Genomic DNA, 19,735 nt, shown 5'->3' with positions numbered 1-19,735 from the left:
CCCTGTGAGAGGAGCCTCATTGCACAAATCGGCAACCCCAACTGATGAGAGGACCTTTGGCAGTGGCGTATTAGGCAGCACAGGGCACCAGCTCCCCCCAGGGTGCCAGTTAAGTACACAGCTGCATTCCCCAACCACCTGGTAATGTGGGAGAACTGGAATTTTGTTCTTCCTTAGAAGTCTACTTCTACCTGCATTTAGTAATGCCATGTGTGAATTAAGTGTACATCAGTATATGTTACAGATGTTTGATTTGCTAGGAAAGTACATGAATGGAAAGATGCTTTGTCATTTGAATAAAGGTAATATTGCTGTGTGTAGAGGTTAAAATTTCCAAACTTTTTAGTGGCATTAATCAGTTGTTCAGATTCACCCTCTCATGGTGTTGTATGAATGGAGATCTAGAATTGTGCTCTTTGTTTCAGATGTGGACAAGAGTCCTGCTTACAAGGGACCCATCCTTTAACTTCTCCTGTGGTACTTACTTTACTGCTATCAGCAGGGCAAGTTTAGTTTGACTGAAATTTAGATGTCCCATTTTTCTACCAATTTTAATTTTCTGATGGTTTTCCTGCAGTAGAATTAACCAAGAGCCGGAGTCTGAGGAAAGGAATGTAGGAAGGTAAAAGAAAGCCATTTACTCCACAGTCCATCAAGCCTTGCCTACATATGAGGCTCATAGATACCTTAATGGGATGCACAAAACAATATTTGTGCATATTTGGTTTCTGTCCTGTTCCACTGGCCGAGTGCTCAGTGCTGACTCTTATACTTCTTTTGTGAGCCCGAGTCTGAGGTTTACTGTATCTCAGGGAGTCACTTTAAAATGGTGACTTGCTTTGGAACATGCAGTGCTACAGCATGTTTTTGAAGTGTTTGCAACACTTCACTTTTGAAAGGTATTTCTGAAGTAACAGTTCAGTTATGCAAACAAACCACATGAACAAGCATCCTTCAGTTCCAATTAATAATCAGCTTTTCTTTGTACTATCTGTCTGCTACTGATTGGCCCATGAACCTTTCCTAATAGAGCTACTAATGTCTCTAAGAATTATGGGGACCTAGTGTAATAGCTTCAGTGTACTCCTGGTTCTTATTCCCTAGAACTGTGACCAGTTACACAACAATCTTCCTCTGGGATTTGTTCAATACTTTTCAAGTATGAAAGTAGTTTCAATACTTTTCAAGTATGAAGTAGTTTCAATACTTTTCAAGTATGAAAGTAGTTTTGGTTTATGTAAACTGTATGCTGTAGCTCAATATGTGAAATACATTTGAGAGGTGTCCATTCACTCACCAGTGAAACCTGAACATGGTACAGATTCCCTTAAGGAGAATCTGTCAACTCATACAGAAAACAGCAAGTAACAGAATAGTATTAGTATTTCATAGCATTGTTTTGAAACAGCTTAGTTTAATTTGCTGTGTCTGCAATATGTTTATATAGAGAGATCTTTTGTATCCTTTTTTGTCATTGATAAATGATTCTTGGCACAGTTGAAGATTATTGCGTGCATGTTGTTAGCACTTTGGTATTGGTTGTTGGAATTTCCTTGAAGCTCATGCCAAAGTAAACTGTGAAAGCTCTTAAACTATCAAACTGCAATAGTCCTTCTTCATGCCCTTCCTCATGCAGCTGAAGTTTTGCATTGCACCTACAGAGGTACGCTGTGTTTAAATTTGCTGAGAGAATATCTAATAAAGAACTCATACTATTCATATGCGAAGAGGAAAGGAGCAGCTAAAACTGCCCACCTCTGCTTTTTATTTCGAAGCACGCTTGGTGACCAATAAGCTCAATTATTTAATCTAGCCTGTTTTGCTGTCTTAAACTGGTTTTTTTCAACAACACTGGATATGATATACCTTTATGCTAATGAAAAACAATCAATATGTTGGCACTCATGTATAACTTTTTTAAGAACTGTAGGAACAAACTCACAGTAAATGAAGTTAAATAAACACTGCTTGCTATTAGATGTTTTTTTAACTGGGTTCATTGTCCATTGTAATAATGTGTAATTAAAGAGATTAAAGAAGGCTAAGTGATAATATATTCCAGGTGGTTTTGCTAACTCCATTAAACAAGCTGCTAAATAAGGTGAAATTATTTTTTGTTGCATCATAAAGAAAATATCTTGATTATAGGTAGCATTAAAATAATTTCAGTCTGTTTACAACTAGCATTTCCGCCTTTCAGTTGAGGTGATAAATAATGGAAGGTGATACAAGGAAAAAGCATCCGATCTGACTGCCATTATACCAATTGGTGCTTAGTGGACAAAGGGCAAAGTTGTTTTCTTGACTCTTGCTGATTAAGAAGCTCCAAATAATGTTTGAAAATTAACTTCAGTTAATAAAAGATGAGAATTGGAAGTGCATTGATAACTATCATTTTTCTATTTAAATCCATTTCCAGAATTAAACTAGGTTTAACTCAGGTTTGGCATGGTTTGGGGTTTTTTTTTCCTCCCTTTCATTTGCCTTGGAAGTGAATTTAACTGAATTGGTTTGAACCTATGAAATTCTGTATAAAAGCACCCATTGTTTCAGAATAAAGGCACCAGCTTTTTAGGATAATAAGCTGTATTCAGTCCTTATCTACAAAATACATTTGGCTCTCCAGCCTTCCCTACCCTGTGATGTATCTATGTAAATAAGTCCTGAGAAGAGATATCATTGTCATGTATTAGTGAGATGTAACTGCTGGAGCATTGGAAGAAAGATTAGCAAGGACAGTTGTTCTTTCTTTGATTTTTATATTGCTAGAGCTTTATGGAAAGAACAAAATGAATGATCTCACTACTGAATAGTATTTTTGAAGAAAGCACAAAATCCTGATTTAGTCTCTTGAGTTATTTTATTTCTTGTCTGTAATGGCAGGCTTTTTTGTTTAAAAACAAAACCAAAAAAAGCACACTAAAACAAACAAACAAACAAAACTACAAACACCCATTCCCCAAAAAAACAAAACCCAAAAAAACCCCACAGAACAGTTGAGCAAACTTTTCGCCAATTTTGTTTAAAAAAATCCATCCTTCTCAAAACTTGTAACTTTCCATGATAGTAGGTAGTTCCAGCTTTCTGTATTAATTGTGTCCTTGCTTACTGAATAAGTCAAAATGAGGAGGAGACTCTCCAGTCATACTTTTCCTGTGATTCTTAATAGTCCAAAGCAGGGGGGATCCTTAGAAACCAATTTTTTGAACTGTGGAAATATCTTCAGGCTGAAAATGAACTGCTGAGTATATGACAGAGTTTCATCAGAGTAGGGTGTTCCAGATGGGAAGGTGCAATCCAGAAAAGAACTGATGTTTATTAAAGCATGATGTTGATATGTCTTCAAGTTGGGGTGATGTTTGGCTGAGGTAAAGGGTTTGTTTTATTATACAGCGAGGAGGTACCGGTGAGGTGTTTAAAGATTCTTTCTGACTAAACTCTATCATGGAGGCTGAACTTTCTTAGTTTACCTTGTATTCCGAGACCCTTAGTATCCAGGTGCTACAGAAATTAGGAGTGGTTATTTATGACTTTACTTTTCAGAGAGTGACTGGTATTAGGTGTCCACTTAAGTGGCTTTGCAGTTTTTCAGTAAAATATTAGTGTTCTAACATTTCTTGGAAGACACAAAGGAAGAACTTGGTCCTGCACATCAGTAAATCACAGTGCTATGGGAAAGTAATAGCAGTGTCTGAACTCAGACACAGAGCTGGCTCAAGCTGTGATATCCCCTTCTTACCGCAGATTACGATGAGTGTATTTGGATTTAGATGTGAACCTCTATGAGCTGCTGAGAGACATCATATAGTTTAAGAATGGAAAGTGTCCAAGCTATTATTTACTTTTGATGACTTTTCAAAAGATGAAGAGGTATTTTTCTTGATAATGCAAGGTATCCTTTTGCTCTCACTCTCCTTAGCCAGAGTTTTGTTTCACTGTGTAGGTATTTTGTGCTCATTTTGGGAAGCTTGGGGGAATTAATGCCAATAAAGGACCATGGAAAGCATCCCTCCTCAAGAAGGCACCATTAACTATGGAATTGTGTTTTTTTCTTTTCTAGCCTAAAAGAATTCCTGCCTAAAGAATATACCAAACAAAGAGGGGCTGAAAAGAGAATATTTCAGGTAATTGTGAGGCTGAAAAACCTACTATAGTTTCACTTCCTTTATAAGAAAAATACGAGCTTTCACAGGTATATACTCTGTATATACTTGAATTATAACTATCAGAAAATCAAGTGTTAAGAATCTGACAGCTTTTCTTTTCTTTCTTCAGCAGATTTATTGTCCTGATCCTTTTTTCTTCACTGATGATTATTCAGTGTACTTTGTTGAAGGGGAGAGAGTGAATATTCAATATTCTTAAGACCTTTTTCTCAGTTGCATTGAAATGTAAGGATGTGTATTTGTACTAAAATAGAAGCACATGTAGGAAAACCAGTTTTAATTTCATGCCTTCATTATTTAAGCATGAGCTTCAAGTAATACGGAATTCTGCTAGCTAATGCTTGAGTTCAGTGATTGTCTGCGAATCACACAGTTGTAAAAGACTGAAGCAGTTGAGTATAAAATGTACTGATACTGTTCGAAGTGGTCTCAGAGTTTGAGTACTGTAGATGCACTAAGTATCTGTGCCTACTGAAATACAAGTTTGGCAATACAATACAAGTTAAAAAATTCTGAGGTCAGTAGCTGAAATCAAGTCATGTTGTTTCTGGAAGGACATACTAGTGATCTGTGATCTCAACTTGGGAGACAAGTTGAAGAGCAGGAACAAGTCATATACTTTCCTATGTCTGTTACACTCCCAATCTAGGAATTCTGTAACTCAGTAAGTCTGTTTTACCTGGAGCTTGTAGTACGTACTTGTAGATGACGGTGTCTAACGTTGTTCTGTATACCTTTAGCTGGTGGCAGCGATGTTGCGGTTTAAGCAAAAAAAGATTAATTCACTTCTCAGTATCACTATCATGCTATTCATAGCATATGATTTTTTTGCCCATGTCAAATATGATCTATGAGTAGTTTCAATCATTATGTACTTAAGTGCACGGACAAGAAACTCATCAGTGAGGGCACTGATGCTGGGCAAAGATATAACAGCAAGGTAGCATAAGCAAGCTGTCTTTTTGAAAAAAAACAACCAAACAAACAAAAAAACCAAAACAAAACCAAACCAAACAGATGTTTCCCCGAGTTATAAAATTCTTGAGTTTGGCAGGTGATTTTCACCAAACATTCCATGTGCAATGACTACTTTTGGGCTCCTTGCTCTTTTGGGATCCTGGTTGTGTTCTCTGTGCTGAACTTGACAGATATGATCAGTCTACGTCCTTGGGATGCAAAAGGGTTTTTGGAGTTGCAGTTGCTCCTCCCAGTGCTCCTCCATGGAACACTGTCAAGATGGTAACGTAAACTGGAGTAGGAAAGTGTTTCCCATGTTCTTGGTGCTCACCCTGCTGCCATCAGTCAGCATGAAAGAGGTGGCAACCAGCAGTTCAGAAGAATGTGAGGGGAAGGAGGAGTGTGATAGGGAATTCCACAAACAGTATTTAAATAGCAAGACGTTGGGATAGGATTTTCAGCAGAACAGTGTGGGGTAGGAGAGCAGATGCCGAGATGAAGTTTGAATAGGTAATATTACAGGTAATAAAGTTTGCTAATGAGTAAATTGCTTAAATAATAAATAGAAATTGAGTTACAAGGCATACCTAGATGAGTATTTCAGGATGAACTATTTAGAAAAACCATTGCTTTTTCCTCACCTGTAGAGTTCTTTTCATGTGATGAAAAAATTGTGGATAATGGTGCAACTGGCAAAAAAAGCCCAGTGGAAATACCTATGAGAGATGAGAAATGGTCAGCTGCAAGGTGTGAGGCTTTCATGAATCGGAAGTTTTAGGCACAAAGCAGGAATAGTCTGTTCCTGGCATAAAATATGGGTACTGGGACTTTTAAATTCCTTTTAAAAACTGAGTAAAGAGGCATTAATTATATGAAACCTAAAGGTGTCAAATACCAGCGATACCTAGAATTTTAAACTGTTTCAGAAGTGATTTAAATGTGCTTGATCTGAGGCACAGATAGAATGGATGATGGTGAAAGAGGAGTGTTCCATTTGCACAGGTTGTGTTCTCCGATATGAGCAATTACGGGATACAGTCTTGCTAACGTTTCTAGCCAGTATGTTTTCAAATATTCTAATTGTAATGATTATTAATGAAGCATCCTTAAGCAGATAAAACCTGTACCCTTTTTTTGTTTGTTTCCAGGCAGCATTGTTTCTGCCTAAGTGATACTGAACTCTCATTACAGGAGCACAAAAACTGTGGTGAGATGACTGAAATAGAAGCCAAAGTGAAGTATGTGAAGCTGGCCCGTTCCCTGCGGACCTACGGAGTGTCATTTTTTCTTGTTAAGGTAATGTAGATCTTGCTGACCATGTTGTGTCGTTGGTTATTTATTTCCTCAGATTCTGCACTAAGCAAAGGTCAAAGATGTTCTTTCAGCCTCCTTTCTGAAAGCAGCATTTGGAAAAAGAGTGTAAATTACTACGTGGGACAGAATTATAATTTCAGTTTAGATCCTTGTCATACTGCTTCCAGAAAGAAAGTTCAGTCTGTCATGATTTAATTTCTTTAAATTGACATTTCTTTTTCTTTTTTCTTTTGATTGCCAACAAAGTACTGTCTTTGGAAAAACATTCAAAAAGAACTCATAAGTTGTTCCTGTTCAGAAGTTTAATGATAATACGAATTGCATGCTGAAAAACTGCATCTGAAGAACAACTTCATCAGCTGCATGATTAATTTCTCTTAATCCTTACAGTAAAACAGATGATGGTCTTAAGGCTGTTGAAACAATTTGGTACCAAGATACTGATGTTCTGCAGTGAAAACATGACTGTAGCATTAGTGCCCGAATATTCAGTAACCATTGAAATACAATGGAAAGGAGGCTAAACTTAAGCAAACGTTTTCGTTCTTAGGTTCCCACAGTTACAGTACAGAATATTTGTAGGTGGCAAAATATCAGTAGGTTGTCTTTTCCTAAAGTACTTAGTCACCCACAAATTCTAGTGAAGCAGATAGAAGGTGAAAATACAATGAAAAATGTGCAGAGGGTAATACTATTAATACGGTACGCTTTGAAAGAATTACCTTGTCTTGCTTCCTTTAAGGGAAAATGTCTTGTTAGGCACCATTAACAATGGAAGGAGTCCCAACTCTCAACAGAGCTGTTGAACTAAGTTGTGTATTAGAAACTATACTAAAGTTATGGTGTGCAGTTTTCAGTAACTAAAATATTAAAACTGACAAGCATGCACATTTAGAAGAAGCTGCTAATTCAGTGGGGATTTGTTAACACAATGTAGCTGACCTGTATCATAAAAGGTAAAAATATCTTTGTATTTTTCATTAATATCTTGCTTTCTTTTGTCATAGCTTAAAGCAAACTGTAATTGAATCATGTCATGAAACTTCTGTTGGAAGGAATAATTGGTCTTTTAAAAGTCTATCAAATGACCTGCTATGTAAATAGGAATTGATTCTTTGCAGCCTACATAAATTGAGGGGAATGGGATATGTGGATTCATTTCTATTTTATGATGGATTTTATGTAGCAAATCGTTAGCTTGGGCCTATGCTCCACAACCTTGGAAAACTAAAGAGGCAGAATGTCCAACAAATAAAGAGACAACATCTGGCAGCCCCTTTGTGATATTTGCATGGGTTAGGATGTTCTCAGGGATTGAAAATAACTAAGATTTCAAATCCAAAATACGGGATAAATTATGGCTGATCTTGCCTAATTATCAGCCCCAGTGGACCTTCCTTTCCTTTACCTCTCCGGAAATGTTATAGAGAAATGGTGAGGGCAACCTAACTTCTCAGTTCTCCTGATGCCAGTTTCCCATTCAGCTTCTCTAATATAATTTTACAGAGGAACTCTTGTGTCTAGGACTGCCATCATGTGGGGTTTTTTTTAAAGTAACTTCCAAAGATTTGTTATCACAATCCCTAAAATGCTTCTGTTTCCTGGAGGAGGGAGAAGAGGGCGTGTCTTTTGAAATTCATAGTAAAGATCCAGTAAAGAGCAGAGCTTTTTAATGTTAATGCATTGCTTGAAAATCACTGTCTGTGACCAAACTGAGCCTGGAGTTTTAAATTGTCCTTGTCTGCATGCTGATTGCTTCCCTTTGTCAGTATATTCCATCATGCTTTTCTCCTATGGCAAACTCCATTTGAATGAAAAACAATCTTCTACGCCTTGTTGTAGGAAAAAATGAAAGGCAAAAACAAGCTGGTTCCTCGTTTGCTGGGTGTCACCAAAGACTCAGTGATGCGTGTGGATGAGAAGACCAAGGAAGTGTTGCAGGAATGGCCACTGACAACTGTGAAACGCTGGGCTGCCTCACCTAAAAGCTTCACTCTGGTAATCTTTTTGTACATATTTAGAAGAAGAGGGATCTATGTGGCAAGGAGAAACAAAGATGGACTCAGAACAGTTTCTTGAATGTAACTTGTTCTATCCGTAATTTTTCTAGCATTATATAAAGTCACTGAGTCATAAACTAATAAACTGGCCCATATTGGTGTCTAGGGTCAATCTGTATTTTGATGTTTCTAGACAGACCAATTCATCAAAAGTACTGTTTAAATCTTTTCAAAAAACACTGTTTAAATCTGTTCTGTGCCAAACCACTAAAACAGTTAAGAAAACATTATTATTCATACCTGCTTAAAGCCTTATGGTGTTTGCCATTCATAATGCACTTTGTGACTTGCACGATATGAACATAAACAAAGCTAGATGGTTCATTAATACATTTGATAATTATGGATTTCAAGAACTTCCACGAACGTGATGTTCTGTTAATTATTTAGTCCATAAGAGACCACCCCAACAAGAGTATTTTGGATACAAAAAGGTTGTTTAAAGTGGTAGAGCAGAGGCAGTGGCTAAAAAATTATATTCACTTTAATCATGTGCATCGAATTTCCAATTGCATGGGTGATTACGCTTTAGAACAAAATTCTAAAGACTTTTCTCCATCCTTCAGTGACTGAGTCTGATAGTCAGACTAAGTATCTCTTGGTCCTGTGGCACTTCCATTTATGAAACATCTGTGATTAGTCTGCAATAAAAAGCATCTTCCCCTTTCCTCCCTCACCCGTCATATAGACTGGTTTAGAATCTTGGAACAGTTTCATTTACTGTTGAGTATAATAAAATGTCTATACAAACAATTTTAAAATTTGAGTTCTCTCACTCATATTTGGTACTGTTTCTTCATTTATTACTTTCTGTTGTCAAAGAGGTTTTTTTTTTCTTTTTCCTTCAGGATTTTGGTGAATATCAGGAAAGCTATTACTCAGTACAGACCACTGAAGGAGAACAGATCTCTCAATTAATTGCAGGTTACATTGATATCATCCTAAAGAAGGTATAGTAGTAAGATGACATATAGTAAAAATGCAGTAAAAATCACTGTACAGCAGTGCAAAAGCTCAAATGTGTGCAAGCTGCAGTTTTCTTTATCTCATGAAGTCAGTGTTGTATCTTATGTTTTCATGTTAATTATGTTTACCGTGCTTCTGGAAAATATCAAGGCTGTTAACTATAGGGGTAGTATGGGTCAGGCTCAGTACAGCATGCTTGGGCTTTGTTTTTTCTGTCTGGAAGGTGAACTGCTGGCTATGAGTATGTATCCAGAGAAGAGCTTAAAGCTTCAACTATGGATTTTAAGCTATGGACCAAAGTGGTGAATCAGGTGGGAAGAAATAATCCGATGGAAGCAGCATTTAAGACTACATTAAGGACGACACAACAGTTGTTCAGCAGCTCTTGTATATAATGCATCAAAGCTGAGCAAGTTTTTTGGCAAAACTTAAAAAAAAATTAGGAAAATCATTATAGTGCTTTAAAAATATTGTGACCAGTTAAGCAAAAAATTACATCTCAGTTATGCAGAGAGAGGGATAAAATCTGTGTTTGTGAAGAGGCCAGACTGTCTTGAAACTTGGTTTTATGGAGTGTGCCTGGCAGGAGAGAGGAGAGGCTGATATGCGTCTCCAGCATTCAAAATATTCACAAGTAAATAAGCACAACAGCAAAAAATACCAGTTTTGCCAACAAACATGGAGCTGAATAGTCATACTTTAAGCATGTTCTATAGAAAAGTGAGGTGTTTCAAATAGCACTGGTTGCGCCTTGACAAATTTTTGCTTTACTAAGGTTCAACCAAACTACATCATTATTTTCTGTAATAGATTTTAATAGTAAAAAAATGACAGAAAGCTAAGCAGCTCAGGAGAATTTATTGCCTTTGTTCATGCGAAGAGTGTAGGATGTAACATCAAATGTTATGAAATCAGAGGCTGAGGAGGATTGCCAGAATTCATCACAGTACATGCCTTTTTCTCTGAGGCTGTCAGTCTCAGATTTAATAAGTCTTAAATAAACTGCAGGTTTCTATAGATGGTTTAAAACTTGATTCTAGCTGTTAAGCTTCAAAAGTAGCTTTGCTCTCTAATGCCAAATGAAAGCAGCCTTTCTGTCTTGATAGAATACAGATGTGTGTATTTCCACTCCCTTCAGTCCTTTGATTTCTTCTTTGCGATCTGCTGACCCACCAGTTTTAAAATGGAACAGGTTAAGTAATAAACACCCATAATGCTTCATGATGCATATAGAAGCATGCAGTTTTCAATTGTTGAGCCCAAGTTATCTCTGTGATGCGTGCCTCAAAGTATGGTTTATCATTCTCAGTTGCATATTGTTAATTCTTGGTGTGTTTTGGACTGTTGCAACTTATTTGCTCCGATGTGGATTCGTGGCACATTTTTTTCTGCTAAAATATTATTGGTGCAATGCTCCCCACCCCCCAACCTCTCTTGTCCTGCAATTTTAGTGATAGGTCATTAATCAGTTGACAGGGAACCCTGAACTTGATTAACTTTTACAATTTTTTTTTTTTTTATCTAGATATATTGTTTTACTTCACATTAATATGGAAGTAAGGCACAATCTTGACTAGAAATAGGCAGTTTCAGTTCATGCATAAGCTCAAACTATAACAGCAAGAACTTCTTTGGAGAAAGTCAGGGGGCTGTGTGTATGGATGTGCATACAGAGTTCCTGTTAAATGTACCCAAGGTCATAGTGGATGTTTCTCTATTTTTATATATATATCCACTATATATATATTCATATTCAGACTACAAATCATGTAACAAGGTGCAAAGCAGACAGTGTCTTTGCACTAGGTCACAAGTAGAAATGGACTGTTTTTACAAGGCACTACTTTTATGACTTATGGTAGTTTCCTGTTGTTTGTAATGGTTTAGGATTACTCCCCTTTTGTATATTTACCTCCCTTATACCACTATTAAAAACTGCCTCAAAAAGTCTGATGTGCAGACTGTCCAGAAGTTTGAAGTAGCTATGGTAAAATAACTTGGATAGAGTATTAAATTTATCTTTCCTATGGATATGTATTTCCTAGTGGTAGGTAGCACCATATAGTAACATTTCAGGATGCTAACTATGACTCTAGTTAGCTGAGTCAGTCTGATGTTCCTGAATTAGAAGAGAATGGGAAAGGGGATGGTACGTGTCCTGTCTATACCAGGATTTGCTGTTGTTGCATATCACTCAGTCCTCAGAACATTTTTTTTCTGTGAGAAAAGACGGTATCTCAGCACTTTCTTTGTACCTCTTTGTTCAAAAAGGCACCAATAGGCTTTTTTCCTTTATGCACTTAATCTGCAAGGGCTTAGAACCTGGTTTGTTAGATGCTGAAGGGCACCTCTTCTGAGGTGGAGGTTATATGGTCACACACTGTCAAAAAGTGTGGTGTTCAGCACTGGACAAGACTCTGCAAATGATTTGACTAGGTTTCTGATAAATGGCAAGGAAATGGTGGAGAGAAAGCAAAAAACAACGGATATTGTTTAACCTTCTTTTCTTTCGCCCCCCTCCTCCAGAAACAAAGTAAAGATAGATTTGGTCTTGAAGGTGATGAGGAATCAACCATGTTGGAAGAATCTGTTTCACCTAAGAAGTGAGTGTATACAACAGAGGGAAATACTCTTTATTTAAGAGTGACACCTTTTAGCTGTGGCAGCTTCTTTCAAGTGAAATAGTATAGTTATTACTGTTAAAGAATAATTTTCTACAGGGTATTTCAGTAGAAGGAAGCACTATCCCTAGGCAATTCAGCAGGCTCCTAGCTTCATTCAAGGATTGAAGAGCAGGTATTTGTCTTAAAATTGTTGGTTAAGGCAACCAGCAGTGGTACCAGTTTGTGGTAACTTGACCCTTGAACAAAGGAACTCAGGCTGTATTTCAGTAAAATGCTGGGGATGGAAGTAATGATAGAAAGTTGAAAATGTCATACTAGATTTTTGATCTTCATGCAAACACCTAGGATTTACAAGGTTTTAGTTGCTTGTATCTGCTAGGTCCATGTTTTCCAGTAAATTTGACTCCTGTCAATTGAGTTGTACACTGTGTCATGAACAGAGCTGGCGTATTTCACCAAACCACTTTAGACGAACCAATCAGATGTGTGGTGTGGGTAAAGGTAAGGTTTTGGTACTAGTAGGTCAGGCTATGGTTCTGATGGGAGAGTAACTGAATATAGCAAAAAGCAGAACCGTAGAGCTGGCCATACTCTTGAAAAGGAATATTAAATCTTTCCTTGCAGTGAAGGAATAGAAATAGGTTTGTGACATTATAAGCTGTAATGAGCCACTCAAGTCTCCTCTTGGAACTCTAAGGATGGCAGTGTCAGCAGTGTGTATGTGAAAAGTCTATTCGATTTATTGTTAAACATATGGTTTGTAGGAGATAGACTTGTTAGATATCTAATGTGGCCTTATGAAATTTCAACTTTTGATGGATTACAGATGTACAGATGTGCTTTCTTTTGACATTGCCCTTTCCAAATCACTTCCAGAATATACTGTTAGCTAAGCGCTGTGCAGAGAAGCCCAAAACTTGTAACAGATGAATACAAGATTTTTCACAATTGAAATTACTTTTTTCCCCAGCAGGTTGTTGTTGTTAAAGCCAGAATTCCTGTCAATGCTTCTAGCTGTTAAAGCTTGAACCGTATTTAAATATGAGCAGTATATGTGGCAAAGTGGTTCATGACCATGGATGACAGTAACTTTATTATTCTTGAAAGCATCCTGCCTCCCAGCCCATTATCTGATAGGCTGCCAGATTATTAGCAAGTACTATGTATGCATGTGTGTATAAAGAGGGAAGAAAGAATGTTAATTTTTATCCCAAATCTAAAGATTGCTTGCAAAAGGCATCTCCACAGGGATCATGCTTCTATTTTCTATTGATCAGCCTATGATACAACTGAAACGAAGCAGTTGTTATGCCATATAAATCTTGTTCCGGTTCTGCCTGTCATGCATCTTAGAGGGGTAAAGCCATTGTACCACATACAGCAAAAAATTGCCTTCTTTCCTTAGTGCCTGCTCATTAGTGCTATTAATATTTGATCTGCCAAAAGGCCCAAATTAATTTTTTTCTAATATGCTAGAAAACAGTTAGAAAAAAAGACTGTAAATTTTTCCAGCTTCTCCAGATGTTGTAAAATGCAATTTATAGTCCTAAAGGAAGAATATCTGGCAGGACTTGATTTGCAGGAGCTAACTAATTCTCTCTGTGTTGGATTTTTCTTTTTTGTTTTGCGTTTTTGTTTGTTTGCTTTTGGTTTTGTGGTTTTCTTGTTTGTTTGGTTTTGGTTTTGTTTTTTTAGATCTACCATCTTGCAGCAGCAGTTCAACCGAACAGGGAAGGTGGAGCATGGCTCTGTGGCACTACCAGCTGTTATGCGTTCAGGGTCCAGTGGCCCAGAGACTTTCAACATTGGCATCATGCCTTCTCCCCAGCAACAAGTCACAATTGGTCAGATGCACAGAGGACATATGCCCCCGCTTGTGAGGAACCTCTTTGTTTTGTATTTGAAACTTTTTCTTGCATTTGAAATTTGTTTGTGCTGCAAGTAGTCAGAAATACCATGTTATACATATTACATATTACAGGAGGAGGATATTGAGTGAGACTTCCTGGCTGTCCTACTGAATATAAGTTTTAAGGATCCCTGAAATATTTAGGGTATCACATTTTGACTTATTTCCCATTTTCCTTAAAGCTGGTTCTTCCAGCCTTCTCTTTACTTCTAAGTAGTTAATCTAGTATTCAGGGATCAGAAAAAAAGGTTTAAGGACTGGTAAAAGTAAGCAATTTTAAGGAAAAAGCTTACATTTAGGTTATCACTAGCCCAACAATTTAGATTTTTTTTTAGCAGACTTAGAGCTGATGCTGAGTTTTCTCATTTAAAATAAAAGACTATCAAAAGGCCTAAACAGGGCATAAAGAATATAAACAATGCTTAAGATCATGACATACCACTAGAAGTGTAGTATGTGTAGTGGGTTGATCTTGGCTGTTCCAGAATGGGTCCTTCCTATGGGCTGCAGTCCTTCAGGATAAACCAACTCCAGTGTGGTCCCCTGTGAGCTGCAGTTCCTGTCAGGAGAGCCTGCTCCAGCATGGGTCCTCCCTGGGCTGCAGTTTCTGTCAGGACCCTGCTCCAGCGTGGGCTCTCCATAGGCTGTAGTTTCTTTCAGGGAAATATCCACCTGCTGCAATGTGGGGTCCTCTGTGGGCTGCAGGGTGGATATCTGCACCAGCATGGCCTTCTCCACAGGCTGCAGGGAAATACCTGCTCCACTGCGGTCTCTCCCGCAGGCTGCTGGGGAATCTCTGCTCTGCTGCCTGGAGCACCTCCTCCCTGTCCTTCTCAGACATTCCGGTTTGCAGGGCTGTTTCTTGAACTTTTTCTTCCCCTCACTGCCATGTGATGTTTTGCCCTTTCTTAACAATGTTTTCCCAGAAGTGCCACCACCTTGGCTGCTGGGCTCAGCTGTGTCCTGCAGTGGGTCTGTTAGAGCTGTCTGGAACCAGCTGTGCCCAGCATGGGGCAGCCCCTGGCCTCTCCTTACAGAGGCCACCCCTGCAGCCAAAACCTTGCTGCAGACACCTAATACAGGTAGCCATCCTGCCCTGGCTAAAACCCTTCAGTTTTCTGTTAGCTTATGCATATTGATGGCAATTTAATTTTAGAATCATCCTTTATTTCATTGGTAGGCTGTTCCAGGAAATCAATAAAGATATCCTAGAAGCAAATTCAGTTTTCATGTTCATGTTCCTAGAATGCAAGTCAATAAGACAGCTTGGTGTTTTCGTGTGTGTCTATTGGGCATTGTTTGATATGAGAAAGTTCACCATTTTATAAATGCGTGCAAGTACAGAGGAGTATAAAATGGCATAGGCAGAATCAAGACTGCGTGGGAGGAGTGTTAGAGAGCTTTTCTTTCTCCATTGCACCAGGGAAAACCTAGCTATTTGAAATGGCCTGGTGTGATTGTTGGATTGTTGTCACTCACTCAGCATATGTAACATCTGCTTGAAGTGCCATTTGGAACGTTTCGTTGTTTTGCCTTTCAGACCTCAGCTCAGCAGGCCTTGATGGGGACTATTAATACCAGTATGCATGCTGTTCAACAGGCACAAGCTGACCTCAGTGAAGTTGATAACCTACCACCTCTGGGGCAGGACATGGTGAGTTTTTCTAATTCCTCATAGAAATGGATCTTATTGCTTTGGGTTGTTTACAGATCAGTTTAGTCATTGTCCCTGGATCTGAAGTGGTGTGGCTAAAGCTTTTAAAATGAGATAAAACTTTTGTGCTCCCTTTAAGGAATTCATGTACAGTGTTCCAATTCACTCTAGTCAGTCTTCTGAGATAAGATGTAGTGACTTCCTTGCATGACCATGTCTGGAATCCTATTTGTTTCGTGTGCATATATATAATTAAACACAAACTATGGGCGATATTTATGGTGGCAGTGACTGCCTCCCAGACACTTGAAAAATACAAACAAAATATGATTCTGTTGTTCCTGATCCAGGTTAGGGCAGGAGGACAGATCAAGAGACTATTGCTTATGGGGGACTGTCAGTCAAGAGTGTTTAGCCTTCATGGGTGCACTGTTTATGGCATTTACCTTAAAAGGGCAGCTATTGAAATATGATAACAATTCTGTTGGAAATGACTCAGCAAAAGAAAGTCCTTACTTTCATATTTCACTTTAAGGGCTTGGTTGTTGTCCTCTGTTTCACTTTTAAAGGTTCATGAAGGAATCGGAGATTTACATAGTATCTCCTTTTACAGGACGTCACTGCAATCCTTAATTCTTGTTTTTATTATTGCTCTTCAGGCATCAAGAGTATGGGTTCAGAACAAGGTTGATGAGTCAAAACACGAAATACACTCTCAAGTTGATGCTATTACTGCAGGAACTGCATCTGTTGTTAACCTTACAGCAGGTAAATTTCAAACGGAAGGATTTCCTTGCAGTCTTCTAGTTATTTATCAGTCTAATTCAAGTAACATAGGGACTGAGTATGGGAGAAAAATGGAGAAAAATTTTCTTCAAAATACCCCAATAGCTAAGTGCATTGACATGCGGAACAAGCTTTCTTTCTGTCCTTCCCAACCCAATTTTTGTATCTTCAATTTACCTCTTACACTAAAGGTACGACCATTGATGAAGATAAAATGTAGCTTGCTTATTTAACGAAGTAAAGTAGAGAGTATTTGCAAGGTTACTACAAAAAAGCATTATTGATCTGATAGTTGTTAGAGAGAGATGATGTGTTTATTGACAGTGGCTTTTTCTTCAGCAAATTACAAGTTGAAGGAGCTGTGAGTGGCTTAAAGGGGTCAGTACTGTATTACCTTGGGTTCTTTCAATATTGAAAGATAGCTGAAACTGTGGACTTCTCAGAAAATTACATTGAATGAAGAGAAATTCTATTAGAAGATAAATTCTTGTGGAAGAAGATACGTAAAAATTGGAAAAATTATAACAGTCTTTAATTTTTTTTAAAGTGGCAATGAAATTACTTAGTAGGCATTGCTTGGCTATCTTGAAATGTCTGTCTCTCACAAGAGTGTAGCTTGTGGTAGCTGCCTCTTTTTCCCTTTTAACCACTAAAGCATTCTGATCATGAAAAAATATTTGCTCTACAGGGGACCCAGTAGACACTGATTACACTGCTGTGGGATGTGCAATTACAACCATCTCTTCCAACCTCACTGAGATGTCTAAAGGTGTGAAACTGCTTGCTGCTCTCATGGATGATGAAGTTGGAAGTGGAGAAGACCTCCTGAAAGCTGCTCGAACATTGGCCAGTGCTGTCTCAGACTTGCTGAAGGCTGTGCAACCTACTTCAGGAGAGGTGATTAGATGGAGACTTCTTAGGTTCCCTCTTTGAAGTGCATGGCTTTGGCTTTTTTGAGATGTTAGCTTCTAAGCCTCACCTGCTCAGTGCCACATGTCTCCTGTGCAAGCAGTTCTTTTGACTACTACTTATTCCTTCATCTGTCTCTGTCTTTATGCTTTTAAGTCTTGCACCTTGATATTAGAATGTTCTGTGTTATACGCAGAAGTTAATTGATTTGTGTAATAAATAGTTAATTTATCTAGTTACTGTATTCTCTTTTAGAAACAAATTTCAAACAGTACTATGACTTAATTTAATAGGAAGTGGAGAGATACTAATTCAGGATTTTTTTCTTGACTATCTTTGTTTACTTTTACATACAAAATGAGAGTTTAATCCCTCTGTTGTAGTTTTCCAGAAATGACAGTAGTACTGACCAGGATAGACTATTTTGATCAGTTTGTTATGAGTTGGAGTCTGCAGCCAGTTTGCCTTAGATCTCTTCTATTTATGTTTTGAAGAACATGAAATCTCCTGATGTTTCAGATCAGTTGGCATATTCATTGTCCATGCTTAATTATCCTTGGAGTTATTACAACAAAGTCTATTCAAGTTCTTCAAAATTCTTTACACATTCTCTGGGAGCACTTCAGATTAAACCCCTGAAATATGGATGTGCAGTTGTGCATGTGGAAAAGTAAAGATTTTTCCAAACTATTTCTATTGTGTAAGGGTTTTTTTTTTTAGCCATATTGATTGCATGCTAATGCAGAAGTTCCTTGAAGAAATCTAAAATTCAAGTAAAGCTTGTTTTCTTTGAATTAATGTATTTCACGATTATATTTTTCCAGCCTCGACAGACAGTTTTGACTGCAGCTGGAAGCATTGGGCAAGCAAGCGGGGAGCTACTGAGACAAATTGGAGAGAATGAAACAGATGAAAGATTCCAGGTAATGCGGGGGTTGCTTGTCACTGTCAGAACTGTGCAGCTTTCTAATGAGGAGGCTACTGCATAAAACCAGGCTTCCCAAAGTGCAGTTAGGATATGCTAGATTTCATGTTTCTCAATGCTAATTGAGGTTAATCCATTATGAAATTGTTTTTAATTACACAATCACAGAGTGCTGATTTCATAGGAACCCCTACTTCATTCTGTGTATCATACAGATGCTTTCTTGCTTCTTGGAGAGCTGTTTGCACTGTACTCTCCTCAGTGTTTAAAATGCGTGGCTCATGCTATTTGCATGCTGGTCAGACTCTTGCTTTTCAAATTATACTCTGCTTTTTACTTTCACCACTGTGTTCATCACTGGCTTTTATGGTGACTTTCAGTACCTCCATGTTGCACAGATAATATCCTTTATAGCTTTCTTGTAGGATGTGGAACTGTCATTCCATTTTACAGATGGAAAATTTGGCATGGAGGTGCAGAGATCTGCTAATTTGAGATACCCTATGACCTGTTGATCCCTAAAATTCTTGACATTGTGTCACACTTGGTATGTTTGAATCACAGTTCTCATTTGCTTCAGTTGCAGCAGAGTGCAAGTTACATCGCACAGTGCCAAGTCAGACACAGAAAATAAGGAACGGCAAACAACTTATTTTTAAAAACTGCCTATCTTCACTAAGTACACTGTGTCAGATGCAAGATTATAACTGAGTTTTCCAGGGGGACATGTGTAGTCTTAATCAACTGTTCTGAATGCCGTAGGGATTTTGTGGGAAACAGTGTATTAAAACTTGCACATGCACACAGACAACTTCAGTCCTTGCTCTTCCTTGTGTTTCACTGTCTTTGCAAGCTAATGACCTATTATGCCATGTATTTATGAAGAATGAATGAGTGTTTATTAATAAATAACGAGTAGTTCTTCTCAGTAAATATAGTGGGTTTTCACATAAGTGTTTGCTGTGTCTGTGTGTGTGCATGTAAACCAAAAGTTTACACAGCCTTTTGGTAAACTGAGTAGAAGAAAATTATTGTATTACAAACATAATTTCTTTAAGATGATTAGTATTATCCATTATCAAATCACAGTGCCTGTATGACTTAATAACAGTGTTAGCTATTACCCATTTAAAACCATTTTTCTTAAATGCTCTGTTAAAAACATGTCTGGATTTTTTCTCTCAATGCCAAGAACAGGTTTGCACCAGAACCAAGGGGAAGTAATTTACAGCAACAGATAGACCTCTGGAGTGCACTGTATGCAAGATGTCTGCTAATATAACTTAGAGGCCATTTTAAACACTAGATCCACTAGTAAATCTGTCTGCAAGTTTCATCAGAGTTCTCATTTGTATTCTTAGTTGAGTATGTGTTGCAACCCTCTCTTTCTTGGGTAAGAGAAAGAACCTAAACATTCCTATAAGTGCTATGGAGTGTTGGAGAAGGTGGGTAAGGAGAGGGAGGG

The 19,735-nt window shown here is 37.9% G+C and overlaps 1 protein-coding gene across 1 annotated transcript in view; it reads left to right on the top strand.

The window, feature by feature from the left end:
* Window positions 1-19,735, top strand: part of TLN2 (talin 2) — a gene marked incomplete at its 5' end in the record, with an annotated part of 116,469 nt that overhangs the window by 8,154 nt on the left and 88,580 nt on the right. The window contains 10 exons of the mRNA XM_082321027.1: window positions 4,061-4,124; window positions 6,315-6,419; window positions 8,280-8,435; window positions 9,346-9,447; window positions 11,990-12,066; window positions 13,783-13,963; window positions 15,537-15,650; window positions 16,310-16,418; window positions 17,125-17,333; window positions 18,170-18,268. Coding sequence (XP_082177153.1) covers window positions 4,061-4,124; window positions 6,315-6,419; window positions 8,280-8,435; window positions 9,346-9,447; window positions 11,990-12,066; window positions 13,783-13,963; window positions 15,537-15,650; window positions 16,310-16,418; window positions 17,125-17,333; window positions 18,170-18,268 — 1,216 coding nt within the window. The remainder of the gene's footprint in view (window positions 1-4,060; window positions 4,125-6,314; window positions 6,420-8,279; window positions 8,436-9,345; window positions 9,448-11,989; window positions 12,067-13,782; window positions 13,964-15,536; window positions 15,651-16,309; window positions 16,419-17,124; window positions 17,334-18,169; window positions 18,269-19,735) is intronic.

Source organism: Platalea leucorodia (genome assembly GCF_965183815.1).
Source record: "Platalea leucorodia genome assembly, chromosome: 9".
In the NCBI taxonomy this organism is placed as follows: Eukaryota; Metazoa; Chordata; class Aves; order Pelecaniformes; family Threskiornithidae; genus Platalea; species Platalea leucorodia.
Note: the sequence above shows the minus strand (reverse complement) of the source record. Positions and strands in the feature narration are given on the sequence as shown.